This window comes from Pan paniscus, chromosome 13, assembly GCF_029289425.2.
Source record: "Pan paniscus chromosome 13, NHGRI_mPanPan1-v2.0_pri, whole genome shotgun sequence".
NCBI classification, from domain to species: Eukaryota; Metazoa; Chordata; class Mammalia; order Primates; family Hominidae; genus Pan; species Pan paniscus.
The window spans coordinates 135,398,896-135,413,551 of record NC_073262.2 but is presented as its reverse complement, the minus strand read 5'-3'; the positions used below and the strand labels follow the sequence as shown (position 1 = coordinate 135,413,551).

Below are 14,656 nucleotides of genomic sequence, written 5' to 3'. Positions count from 1 at the left end.
TAAGATCAACATTTAAAAGAAACAAAATGGAAAAAAAGCCACTTTCCGCACCTACACACTCCCTTGACTACAGAGGCTAGGTCTTGCTCATCTTCATCTCCTAAGAACCTACTATGAGGCCTGGCACAGGCCCTCAATATACAATTGATGAATAAGTCAATGGTGACTTTACTGTAGAAATGCAGTGTCCACACTAAAGGTTTATGGGCTGGGTGCAGTGGCTCATGCCTAAAATCCAGCACTTTGAAAGGCCAAGGTGGGAGGACCACCTGAGCCCAGGAGTTTGAGACTGACCTGGGCAACATGGCGAGACTCCATCTCTTTAAAAAGAAAAAAAAAGGTTTATGGTAACTTTTAACTATAGCCCGTCACCAGACAGTCCAACCTGGAGAAGAAAAAATGAGGTACAGGTGAAAGACCTCCAAAAGAAACACTACTGAGAGGGTCCAAGAGCAGCCCAAGAGGAAGAAGGGTTTCCCTGCCAATAGTACCCCAGTGTCAGAGCCCTAGAAAGATCACTACTAGCATTACGGTTCCTTTTATTATTTTTTTTTTGAGACAGGGTCTCACTCTGTTGCCCAAGCTGCAGTGCAGCGGCGCAATCACAGCTCACTGCAGCCTCAACTTCCTAGGCTCAAGTGATCATCCCATCTCTGCCACTGATTGCCACCATACCCGGCTAGTTTTTTATCATTATTATTTCACTACTATTTGTAGAGACAGGTCTCACTTCGTTGTCCAGGGTGATTTTAAACTCCTGGGCTCAAGCAATCCTCTAACTCTGGCCTCCCAAATCCCTCCCACACCGGGATTACAGAAGTGAGCCAATGTGCCCGGCCATGGTTCCATTTTTTAATTAAAATACCAGTAACTAATTTTTTTTAAGCCCTAAAAATATTGTGAAGCACTGGTAACATTTATTTTAAGGCAAACCTCAAATTTAGAAACTTTATGAATGAGAAGGCAAGAGGCAAATGAAGTGGAAGAGAGGGGAATGTTTATTCTAACTAGAGGAAGCAAAGAAAGTCAAAGAGGTCAACTGTGTTGAAGCCTAGCAGATAAAGGTAAAAGCTCTGAAATGAGCTTAGAAAGGTAAGGTGCCAGGCATTGCAGGACCTCGTAGGTAGGCCAGGATAAGATGTTGGTCTTCATTCTACATCTGCTGGAATGCTACTGAAGGATTCTGTTTCCCTGCTGGGGAGGAGCTGGGGTGTGAAGAGGATGGGCACAGGTTATTCGAGTTTTGAAAAGATCATTATAGCTAAGTATTCAGTCTTCCATTCAGACTTTCCCTTACCATTTCCATTAATTTCAAAGAACTACAATTCCTTCATTAGATGATATATTTGGGTTGTGTTTTCAAAGAGAATCAAGTGTTTCCGTGACTAATATGTATTCCAGGTGAGGTGAAAGGTACTTACCATATGAGGGGGGGGAGCTGGACCTGGAGAAAAGGGAACCCTTCCCCACATTTTCATGATATCGCCAAGAGGTTGGAAGCTTTCATCACACGCTCTCTTCACCAATAAAGACATAGTAAAATAGCCCGCCTGAAACCATTCTGCCATCTCCTGATTATTGAAGGGACCTATAACAGCACCAATTAAACAGAAAGACAATAAGAAGAAACCTTTCAGACTCAAAGAGAAAAAAAATATTTCCTGCATCTGATTCTCATCGAGGTGGCATCTGTCAAAATGTTTCATACTATCTAATTTAATTCACCTCTAAAGGTAGCTAACAGATTTCTAACTACTAAAATAATTTTTAAATAAAGTCTGTGTTTATACATCCCAAATTATCAGCAGCACTTCAATTATAAGGAGCATAACTGTCTCTATCTCAATCTCTACAACAATTCATGTGTCAGTAAAGTATGATACAATTGAAGAGTTAACTATTTACTAGACTTTGTATCATTTAGGTGTAAAGAATATAAACATGCAGGGCTGAAAACGTTCTCCAATTTTCATTTTCTGCCATAGATTAGCGAAAGTGGGGCAAAATGTAAACAATAATTAAGACAAATTATAATTCGCTCTCTGATCTTGGTAGTGGGGAAAAAACGAGTATTCTCTAAATGTTTTATAATATGAAATAATCAAGTATTTTATATACATAAATAACATACAAATTCACTCTGATTAAAAACCATTAATTCATTCAACAAATATTTACTGAACATTGATGATATATGACATAGACAGTAGGGATATGGCAATAAATAAAGCAAAGCCCTGGAACTTCCACTTCAGAAAATGAAGTAGATGTACTTTTCCCTATTCCTCCTCTAAGCACAACTAGAAACCCTGGACATTGTATTAATATATAAAACAAATAACACTGAAAGGTGGAGAGAAAAAGGCAGGCTAACTAGGGGTCTCAGTGATGACATGATCGTGAATTCCCTGGTTTTTCTTTTTATCGCATATATCACAGATTTGGAGATGAAGAAGCCAGCAACCAGAACACATGACCTAATAGTATGCTATCTACAAGAAAGTCACACAAAATATAACAAAGTAGGCAGATTGAGGAGAGAAAAAGATATATCATGCAAATATTAACTTAAAGTAAGTTATATTCATGTTTGATAAAGTTGACTTCAGAGCAAAGAAAATTATCAGAGACAGACAGATGTAATAAAGAAGGGTCAATACACATAGAAGATGCAGGAATTGTAATATGTATGTACCAAACAACAAAGCTCCAAAATACACAAAACAGGATCTGACAGAACTGAAAAAAAGAAACAGACAAATCCACAAATTGAAGACGTAACCACCACGTGATAGACCAACTAGCAGAAAATCTGCAAGATTACAGAATTCAACAAAACCATCAACCAACAGAAGTGAAGTGACTTTACAGAACATTCCAAATATAGAAAAATACATATTCTTTTCAACTACCCACAGAACAAACAGCAATAACAGACCACATTTGGGGCAATAAAACAAACATAAAAAGATTTTTAAAAATTAAAATCATATTCAGTGTATACTGCTCGAGTGATGGGTGTACCAAAATCTCACAGATCACCACTAAATAACTTACTCATATAACCAAATATCACCTGTTCCCCAAAAACCTATGGAAATAAAAAAAAATCACATATAGTATGTTTCTTTGACCACCAAGAATCAAGCTAGAAATCAATAAAAGAAAAATAACAGAAATCTTCCAAATACTTAGAAACCCAAAAATATACTTCAAAATAATCCATGGGTAAAAGAGGAAGTCTCAAGGGAAATTAAAATACACACAACGGAATGAAAATAAAAATACAGGCTGAGCACAGCAGTTCACGCCTCTAATTCCAGCATTTTAGGAGGCCAAGGTGGGTAGATCACCTGAGGTCAGGAGTTCGAGACCAGCCTGGCCAACATGGTGAAACCTTGTCTCTACTAAAAAACGCAAAAATTAGCTGGGCATGGTGGCGCATGCCTGTAGTCCCAGCTACTTGGGAGGCTGAGGCAGGAGAATCACTTGAACCTGGGAAGTAGAGGTTGCAGGGAGCCGACATCGTGCCACTGCACTCCAGCCTGAGTGACAGAGTGAGACTCCATCTCAAAAAAAGGATAAATATGACTGTCTATGTAAAATCTCAAGGAAACTACCCAAAAAAACAGAAAACAAAAAGAACTCCTTGAGCTAATAAATGAGCTCAAACATTTACTATCACTGAAAAAAAAAAAAACTGAGATGCTCAGATGTAAATCTACATGTACAGAATGTATGCTGAAAACTACGCAACATTGATGAAAGAAATCAAAGATCTAACGACACAGATAGACATACCAAGTTCATGAACTAAAAGACTAACATGGTAAAGACATCAAGTCTTCTCAAACTGATAGAGAGGTTTAACATAATTCCTATCAGAATCTCAGCAAGATTTTTAGTAAATACGGACAAAATTATCCTAAAAATTTTTATGGAAAGGCGAAGGAAATACAAAGCTAAAAAAAATTTTTTTTAAAAGAAGATTAAACTGGGAAGAATCAGTCTACCCAATTTCAAGACTTATTATACAGCTACAGTAATCAAGATTGTACAGTACTGGTGAAGGAAGAGACAGTGATCTATGGGACAAAATTAAGCAGCAGAAATAGAAACAGACCCACAAAGAAATAGACCCACACAAATATGCTTAATTAAATTTTGACAAAGGTGAAAGAAAACAATTTAAGAGAGAAAAGACATTCTTGGTCCCAAAGCAAACGGACACTCATTGAGAAAACAACAACAAAAAACAACTAGCTTATATGAAAATTCATTTAAAATGGACCATGAACTTAAATGTAAATTATAAAAACTATAAAATTTTTCCACACACACACAAAAAAAACCATTGGCATCTAAAGCTAGGCAAAGTGTTCTTGTTAAACTTAATACAAAAAAGAACAACCTATAAAAGAAAAACATTTATCTATTGGATTCATCAAAATTTACACCTTTTTGCTCTGTGAAAGACCCTATTAAGAGAATGAAATGAAAAGATAAAGACTGACAAAAAATATGTACAAACCACATATCCATCAAAGGACTAGTATCTAGAATCAGTAATCAAAAATCTCTGAACAGGCCGGGCACAGTGGCTCACGCCAGTAATCCCAGCAGTTTGGGAGGCCAAGGCGGGCAGATTATCTGAGGTCAGGAGTTCAAGACCAGCCTGGCCAACATGGTGAAACCCCATCTCTACTAAAATGAGCCGGGCATGGTGGCACACGCCTGTAATCCCAGCTACTCAGGAGGCTAAGGCAGGAGAACTGTTTGAGCTCGGGAGACAGCGGTTGCAGTGGGCTGAGACTGTGCCACTGCACTCCAGCCTGGCCGACAGAGCTAGACTCTGTCTTTAAAAAAAAAAAAAAATCTCTGGACAAAGGAAAGCCCTGCCCTCATGGCTTCTCTGGTGAAAAACGCACCAAACATTTAAGGAAAAACTAATCATAATCCTTCTCAAACTTTTTCCAAAAACTGAAAAGGAAGCAAGATTACCTACACTTCCTAACTAATTCTATGAAGCCAAAATTACCCTGGTATCAAAGTCAGACAAAGGCTCTAAAGAAAAATATAGACCAATATCCTTTATGAACACTGATGCAAAAATTCTTAACAAAATACTAGCAAAGCAAATTCAGCAATATATTAAAAAGATTATACACCATAATCCAAGTGGGATTTATTTATTCCTAGAATGCAAGGATGGTTCAAGGCATCAATATATGAAAATTGATCAATGTAATATACCATATTAATAAGGGGGGAAAAAACCACATGGTCATCTTAATTGACACAGAAGTAGTATCACCCTTTCATAAGGGTCAAAAAACTAAGAATAGAGAGATCTAACTAAATATAATAAAAGTCATATATAAAAATCCCACAGTGGACATCATATTCAATAGTGAAAAACTGAAAGCTTTTCCTCTAACATTAGGAGCTAGCGAAGGATGCCCACTTTCACCACTTCCCTATTCAAGATAGTACTAAAGGTTCTAGTCAGAGCAACTGGGCAAGAAAAAAAAAAAGCATCCAAATTAGGAAGAAGTCTGTTCACAGATGACATAATCTTTTATGCAGAAAATTCTAGATTCTTTTTTTCTAAAAACAGGTTAGAAGTAAAAAATAAATTCAGCAAAGTGGCAGGACACAAAGTCAATGCTCAAAAATCAGTTGCATTTCTATACACTAACAATGAACAATCTGAAAAGAAAATTAGAAAAAAATTCCCCTTACAATAACATCAAAAAGAATACATACTTAGGGATTAACTAAGGATGTAAAAATCTTGTACAAAGAAAACTACAAAACACTGCTAAAAGAAATTAAAGACCTAAATAAATGGAAACACATCCATGTTCATGGACTGGAAGATTTAACATTGTTACAATGTCAGTACTACCCAAAGCAATCTACAGATTAAAGATAATCCCTATTAAAATCCCAATGATGCTTGCTGCAGAAACAGAAAAATCCCATCCTAAAATACATACGAAGTCTCAAAAGACAGCAAATGGCCAAAACAATGTTTCTTTCTTGAAAAATAGCATGAGATCTATCATGCAACAATGACTATAGTTAACAACAATGTATTGTACTCTTAAAAAACACTGCCAAGTAGATTTTTAAGTGTTCTCACTATAAAATGATTAGTATGCTTGTTAATTAACCTGACTTAGCCATCCATAATATGTATGCGTATTTAAAAACATCATGTCGTATACAACAAATATATAATGTATGTGTCTTTTTTTGTTTGTTAAGACAGGGTCTCTGTTACTCAAGCCAAGTGCTGTGCTCAATGCAGCCTCAACTTCCTGGGCTCTAGCAATTCTCCTGCCTCAGCCTCCCAAGTAGCTGGGACTACAGGTGCATACCACCATGCCTGGCTTTTTTATTATTTGTAGAGACAGGGTCTCACTGTGTTGCCCAGGCTGGTCTCGAACTCTTGGACTCAAGTGATCCTCCCGCCTCAGACTCCCAAAGTGCTGAGATTACAGGCATGAGCCACCACGCCCAGCCCCTTATATGACTATTTAAAAATGTAATTAATAAAATTTTTTGGCCAGGTGCAGTGGCTCACACCTATAATCCCCCTTTGGGAGGCCAAGGTGGCAGAGGAAAGACAGGGAGTACCACTTACGGCCAGGAGTTCAAAACCAGCCTGGTCAACATAGCAAGAATTTGTCTCTTTTTTTTCCTTTTTAAAGATGGGGTGGGATCTCTTGGCTCAGCGCAATGGCTCATGCCTGTAATCCCACCTACTTGGGTGGCTGAGGCAAGAGAATTGCTTGAACCCAGAAGGCAGAGGTTGCAGTGAGCCAAGATTGCCCCACTGCACTCCAGACTGCGTGACAGAGCAAGGCTCTGTCTCAAAAAAAGCGAGAGACAGGGTCTCACTATGTTGCCCAGGCTGATCTCAAACTCCTGGACTCAAGCAGTCCTCTGGTCTCCGCCTCCCAAGGAAACAGGATTACAGGCATGAGCCAGCGTGTGTCAGCTGAAACCTCATCTCTAAAAAAGAAAAATAATTAGCTGAGTATGGTGGTGTGTGCTTGTTCTAAGGAGGCTGGGGTGGGATCACTGGAGCCCAGGAGTTTGAGGCTACAGTGAGCCATTATCATACCACTGCACTCCAGCCTGGGCAACAGAGCAAGACCCGGTCTTAAAAAAAAAAAGAAAAAAAGAAAAGAAAAACAAAGCTGGAGGACTCACATTTCCTGATTTCAAAATTTATTACAAAGATAGAGTAATCAAAACAGTGTAATGCCAACATAAAGACAGACATATAGAACAATAAAATAGAACAGAGGGCCCCAAAATGAACCAGAGTACATGGTCAAATATTTTGAAAAGGATGCCAAGACTATTCGATGGAAAAAGGACAGTCATTTTAACAAATGGTATTTGGAAAATTGGATATCCACATGCAAAAGAATGAAATTGGATTCTTGCCTAACACCGTACTCAAAAACTCAAAATGGATCAAAGATCTAAGTGCATGACCTAAATCTGTAAAACTCTCAGAAGAAAACACAGGGCAAATGCTTTATATAACATTGGATGCAATAATGATTTCTAGGATATGACACCAAAGGCATAGGCAACAAAGCAAAAATAGACAAATTGGACTTCTTGAAAATTAAAAAAAAAAAAAGTGCATGACAAGACATTATCAGCAGAGTAAAAAGGCAACCCAAAGAATGGGAGAAAATATTTACAAATCATATATCTTATAAGGGATTAGCATCCAGAATATATAGAGAACTAAAACTCAGCAACAAAAAAATTAACAACCCAATTAAAAAAAAAAGGCAAAGGACTTGAATAGACATTTCACCAAAGAAGGTATACAAATGGCTAATAAGCACATGAAAAGATGCTTAACATTCCTTATGATTAGGGAAATGCAAATGAAAACTGCAATGAAATACCACCTCACACCCATTAGGATGGCTACTATTAAAAAAGTGTTGGAGAGAATTTGGTGAAATTAAAACCCTTGCGGACTGTTTTTGAGAATGTAAAATGGTATAGTCACTGTGGAAAACAGTATGGTAGTTCCTCAAAAAATTAAAAATATAACTACCACATGATCAAGCAATTCTGCTTCTTGGTACATACCCAAAAGGATTGAAAACAGGGTCTCAAATAGATAGTTGTACCTTCATGTTCAAAGCAGTATTATTATTATTATTATTATTATTTTAAAGACAGGGTCTTGCTGTGTCACCCAGGCTGGAGTGCAGTGGTGCTATCATAGCTCACTGCAGCTTCCAACTCCTGGGCTCAAGTGATCCTCCTGCCTCAGTCTCCTGAGTAGTTGGGACTACAGGCACATACCATCCCACACCCAGCTAATTTTGTATTTTTTTTTTATAGAGACAAGGTCTCTCCATGTTTCCCACGCTGGTCTCAAACTCCTGGGCTCAAGCAATCCTCCCACCTCAGCCTCCCAAAGGGTCAGAATTACAGGCGTGAACCACCACACCTGGCCCATAGCAACATTATTCACAGTAACTATAACATGAAAACAATCCAAGTGTCCATCAATAGATGAAATGGATAAGCAAAATGTGTTATACACCTACAGGGGAATACTATTCAGTCTTAAAAAGGAAGGAAATTTTGACACATGCTACAACATGAACAAACCTTGAGGACATTATGCTAAGTGAAATAAGCCAGTCAAAAGACAAATACTGCACGATTCCACTTACATGAGGTGCTCGAAATAGTAAAATTCATAGAAACAGATAGAAAATTCATAGAAACAGATTTCCTCCAGTCCCTGGCAATGGTAATTGCCAGGGACTGGAGGAAATGAGGAACTATTGTTTAATGTATACAGTTCCAATTTGGGAAGATGAAAAAGTATTTAATACCACTGAACCATATATTTAAAAATGGCTAAGATGGTAAATTTTAAGTGTATTTTAACAATATTTAAAATGAATTTTTAAAAAAAGTAAAATAAGCAAACAATCCAATTAGGACATGAACAAAAAAGACATGAAACATGAAGAAAAACTTGAATGAAGAGGACAAATAGATGGCCAGTAAGAACATGCAAAGATGTTCAACATCATTAGCCATTAGGGAAATGTAATGTAAATTTAAAACCCCAGTGAGGTATCACTACACACCTCTCAGAATGGTTAAAACAGAAAAATAGCAAAAACATCAAATGCTGATAAGGATGTGGAGAAACTGGATTGCTCATACATTGCTGGTGGGCATATGAAATGGTATAGCCACTCTGGGAAACAGTTTGGCAGTTTCTTTTAAAACTAAGCATACAACTACCATACAACTCAGCAAATGCACTCCTGGGCATTTAGCCCAGAGGAATGAACACTTATGTTCCCTCAAAAACATGTCCATAAATGTTTATAGCAGCTTTATTCATTATAGCCCCAAAACTTTAACAACCCAGATGTCCTTCAATGGGTGAATGGTTAAACAAACTTTGGTAACATTCATATCACACAATACTACTCAGGAATAAAAAGACACAAGCTACTGATATATGCAACAACCTGGATTAATCTCCAGAGAATTATGCTGAGTGAATAGAATCAATCTCCAAAAGTGTGATTCCATTCCATTCTTGCAATGACAAAATACAGAGCTGGAGAACAGATTAGTCATTGATAGAGGTTAACAAAGGAGTTGGGGTAGAAGGGAAGCTCAGGTGGCTATAAAAGAGCAACCTGAAGAATCTCTGTGGAGATGGAAATGTTCTGAATCTTTTTTTTTTTTTTGGAGGCACAGTCTCACTCTGTCACACAGGTTAAAGTACAGTGGCACAATCTCGGCTCACAGCAACCTCCGCCTCCTGGGTTCAAGTGATTCTCATGCCTCAGCCACCCAAGTAGCTGGGACTACAGGCACATGCCACCACATCCAGCTAATTTTCGTATTTTTAGTAGAGATGGGGTTTCACCATGTTGGCCAGTCTGGTCTTGAACTCCTGGCCTCAAGTGGTCCACCCACCCTGGCCTTCCAAATGCTGGGATTACAGGCATGAGCCACCACAATCAGCCATGTTCTGAATCTTGACCATACAAATGTCAATGTCCCACTTGTGTTACTGTACTATAGTTCTGCAAGAGGTTACCACCAGGGGAAGCTGTATAAAGGGTATATGCAATCTCTCTGTATTATTCCTTATAATTACATATATAGCTATGATTATCCCAAAATAAATTTGGTTAAAACACACACACACACACACACACACACACACACACACACACGCCCTGCTCTCGTGTATCTTACCAGAGTGTAAACAATGAACAAACATGTAAAATGCCAGGTAGTAATAAATGCTGTGAAGGAGAATAGGCAGGGTAAGGGGACTGAGAGTGCAAGGGGAGTTAATTCATTGGAGAGAGCTCACAGGGTGGGCACACAGTAAAATGCTATCACTAAAATTACACTAATATGAAGTGACCAACCAATTTCAGGGTAACAGGATAGATTTCAAAAGCAGAAATGAAGAATCAACAAATATCCTTTATAGATAGCATTCTGTGCCCATTCTAATCGAACTTACACACCACACAAATCTTCTAAGGGATTCATTTGTAATACAGTACTATCTTTTATCTGACATTTTTAGTAGTTCTCTACCATTTTTATCAACTCCACTTGAAAAAAAAAAAACAGTCAAGGTCCTCCAACACTACTGCTGCCATCACCTTTTCAGAGTCAGGGAAACGGAAACACAGAGGTGAGTAGGCTACCTGCCTACTTAACCAACTGAGATGCCAGAGCTGAGCGTCTTAAACGTTTTGCTTAAGTTTTAAAAAGTCTTAAACATTTGCTTAAATATTATCCCTGTCATATTTGTCATCACATTTCTGCCTTGTATTCAATTTTTTTTTTAGACAGAATCTCACTCTGTCACCCAGGCTGGAGTGCAGTGGCGTGATCTTGGGTCACTGCAGCTTCTGCCTCCTGGATTCAAGTGATGCTCCTGCCTCACCCTCCCGAGTAGCTGGGATTACAGGCACCTGCCACCATGTCCAGAGCTAATTTTGTATTTTTAGTAGAGATGGAGTTTCACTATGTTGGCCAGGCTGGTCTCGAACTCCTGACCTCAGGTGATTCGCCCACCTCGGCTTCCCAAAGTGCTGGGATTACAGGCGTGAGCCACTACGCCAGGCTGTATTCAAATTATTTTTACATAGGTTGACTATCTCTAATACAAAAATCTGAAATCCAAAATGCTCTAAAATCTGAAACTTTTTGAGCATCACACAAAGGAAACATTCAATAGAGCATTATGGAATTTGGATTTTCAGATTAGGGATGCTCAACTGGTATGTACAATGCAATTATTCCAAAATCAGGAAGAAATCTAAAAACATCTGAAATCGGAAACACTTCTAGTCTGCGTGTGTGCGCGCGTGTGTGCTTGTTGACTTCTTTTTCTACTATAATTTAAATTAAACAAATCCCTTCTTAGAGATTCTGGAGGTAAGGGCACACACTTCAGTATTTAAAGGAAAAAGGAACAACTTGCCTTGAATTTCTCCCTGAGGATCTTTGTAATACCACTTCTGCATTGCTTCATGCATCAATGGAATCGACACTCCTTTAGCTCTGTGCTCTTGCAGTTTTGATGCCAATCTTTCATCATCTAGTGCACTGTCTTGGAGATAAGCCACCATTTTCTCAGCTTGCTAATAACAGAAAAACAAAAATCAAGGAAACAAATGATCCTAAATTAGTACTTGTACATATAATAACAGTGCCTGCCCCTTTTTTTTGGACTACTTGATCTATGAAAGTCACTATGCAAAGAACATAGCAGGTAACTTCTCCCAACAATGCCATGAAACAGGTACTATCCCCATTTTACAGAGGGGGATGCTAAAGCTCAGAGATGCCAAGTCTTGCTCAAGGTCTGAAAATTACTAATCAAATCAACTAAGATTAAAACAAACACTGCTCTGGATCAAAGCCCAGGGTTCAAATCAACACTAGTAAGAGTACTTTGTTTGTTTTTAATAGAGATGAGATCTCATCACATTACCCAGACTGTTCTTGAACTCCTGGGTTCAAGCGATCCTCCTACCTCAGCCTCCCCAAGCAGCTGGGACTACAGGACATGCACCACCTTGCCTGGCTAAGAGTACTTTTTAAACTATTAAGCTGTTGGTCAACTCTAAATGGTATAAACTAAACCTGTAAAAAGAATGTTAATAGAACAAAAGGCTCAATTAATACAATTATAAATGAAACGTTTTACAAGTTTTACTAAGACACTATCTCGCTTTTTCCTTTCTTCAGCATTTCCTGCCACTAACCATCCCACCCCAAAGGGAAGAGAAATTCTTTCGTAGAAAAGCAAGCTATCACTTACTTTACATATAACAATGGTACACACAATCTTGGGGAAATTTAGAGACATGAATAAGATGTTAATGCTCTGAGAGTTTAACTATTTTCCCTGTTATACTTGAAGCAAAAAATACAAAAGATACAGTGACCATCCACAGCTGCTTGTATTCGCCATTTTTGGCATTCCATTAATGTCCAAAAAGAAAAAAGAAAAGTAAATAGCTAAGGGCAACCTAAGAGCAAAAAATAACCTGACATAATGACTACTACATGGCAGAAACTTATAAGCATGAAATGATTTGAAAGACAATCACTTGTACAAATAAACACTAAATATCCAATTTTTCCAGTACTTAAAATCTAGTGACAAAAGTTTTATGTTTGAATATTCATGTAATGCCTGCTAATTCTTACGGCAGTTTAAGAGGAGACAAAAAGAATTAACAGGATTTTTACCTGCTCCAAATGTTTGAGACCTTCTTCATCATCAGGTTCTGTGGAAACACTGCCCATACCAGGAGCACCTACAACTGGCGTTTCAACTGGCCGGAGGGTAGGACTAGGATTGGGAACAGGAGGTGGAAGTATGAGAAGAGGAGAGGCTGTATCTGAAGGAATCTGCGACAGGGGCTGCTGGACATCAGCAACCATTTCTAGGGGGAAAAAATCAGATGAAAATCCTTTGAAATACAGAGACTTCTGTGAAGGCTAACTACATTATCAAGTCACACAGCCTGCTAAATGAGCCAAACAGAAAACGTGAGCTCTGTCATGAACAGTGAGCTACTTCTATGGAGAAACGTAATATTCCTTCCTAGAATGACAAAATTACCTACACAGAATGACAAAAGATAAGAGTTAAAAGGTATCTAAAAGGTGCTTCTCCAGGGCTTACCTGTGTCACCAGAGCATCTACCCAGTTACAGGTTGACCTCTTAGAAACAATCAGTCTAATCCTTTCTTCATAACATGTCTCCAATTGTAAAAGTTAACAATGCACCCTAAATCTTCTCAAAGATACGTCATCTCTCATCAAAACCTTTACTGAAAATATCAATGATTATGCTAAGTACCTGTTTCAAGTCATGATTAATATAATTCAATATATTACATGTTGTAGGATAATTAGAAGCACTTGGAGTCTACCTGTACAGTGCAGGATGTTCTTCTCAATAGGAATACAAATTATAAAAGAGGTTCTGTCTTTGTTCCTATTTCTAACCTCTCAGTGTGCAGGTTCTTAAGAAGGAAAAGGGGGATGGAAGTAATTAGGTATAATCGCAGTTTCCCCTTTGAAATCTTGTTTGTTCAATTACAGATAGCTTCTCCAAATTCCTGCTCCTCTCACTGACTCATTCTTTGCCATACTTTTTAAAAGGATAGTCTATACATGCTGTCTCCACTTTACTCACACCTGCTATAAGGGGACTTCTACTCTCACCTTTCCAGTAAAGCTCCTCTCTCAAAGATAAGCAGTGACACAAAGTTGCCAAATACAATGACTTTTCCTAGTCTTCCTCATCCAATCTCTTAGTAGCATCTGACATTATCAACTCAATTCTAAGCTAAAACATCCCCATTCCTTAGTTTCCCTGCACTCTACTCTCCTGTCTCTACTTTTACCTCTGAGGATTTTTCTCTGGTTCCTCTTCTTCTACCCTTTAAAAATGGGAATTACTCAAAGTTCTTTTCTTCTTACCCCTACTAAGTATATGCAATCTTGTCAATTTTCATTCTCTCTCTAACCCTAAACTACTCCCATCTAGCTACAGTCCCTCATTCACAACTGCTCTCTCGCCATCTCCACTTAACTTCTTCTCGTCAACACCTCAGAACCAGTGTTCAAAACTGAATTTATCTCTCCTCTCCCCAGTGTGCTCCTCTATGGTGAATGGCACCATAATCCTCTCAGGCTCTTTGGCTCTTCCCTCTTCTTTTCGTGTGAATGGCACCATAATCCTCTTATAATCCTCTTTGGCTCTTCCCTCTTCTTTACCCTGATATCCAGTCAATGACTGAGTCCTGACAGTTTCTACTTTAAAATCTCACCTGCCACAACGTCCCTTTACAGGTGTACTATCTACCCCATAGTGACTGCTCAGGAGTCTAAGCGGTCACAGTGAAGCCAAACTGTCATCACAAGATAGTCTATACCCTGCTGACAAATCCATGTTCTAACTATGTTTCCCAATATCCTCCTTTTCACACTTCATATTTCATCAAATAAAAACAAGAGCTGATTTCCTGCCCAAGCCTGGATCAGTCCCACTTCTTCACTTTAGCTTTCACTGCTCCCTAG

At 38.4% G+C, this 14,656-nt stretch overlaps 1 protein-coding gene across 25 annotated transcripts in view; it reads right to left on the bottom strand.

Moving 5' to 3' along the window:
- Window positions 1-14,656, bottom strand: part of GIGYF2 (GRB10 interacting GYF protein 2) — a 160,576-nt gene that overhangs the window by 49,856 nt on the left and 96,064 nt on the right. For all 25 annotated transcript variants that reach the window (XM_063595303.1, XM_008965735.5, XM_003813135.5 and 22 more), the window contains 3 exons: window positions 12,814-13,010; window positions 11,537-11,696; window positions 1,422-1,588 (listed from right to left, as the gene is read on the bottom strand). In XM_063595303.1, coding sequence (XP_063451373.1) covers window positions 1,422-1,588; window positions 11,537-11,696; window positions 12,814-13,010 — 524 coding nt within the window. The remainder of the gene's footprint in view (window positions 1-1,421; window positions 1,589-11,536; window positions 11,697-12,813; window positions 13,011-14,656) is intronic.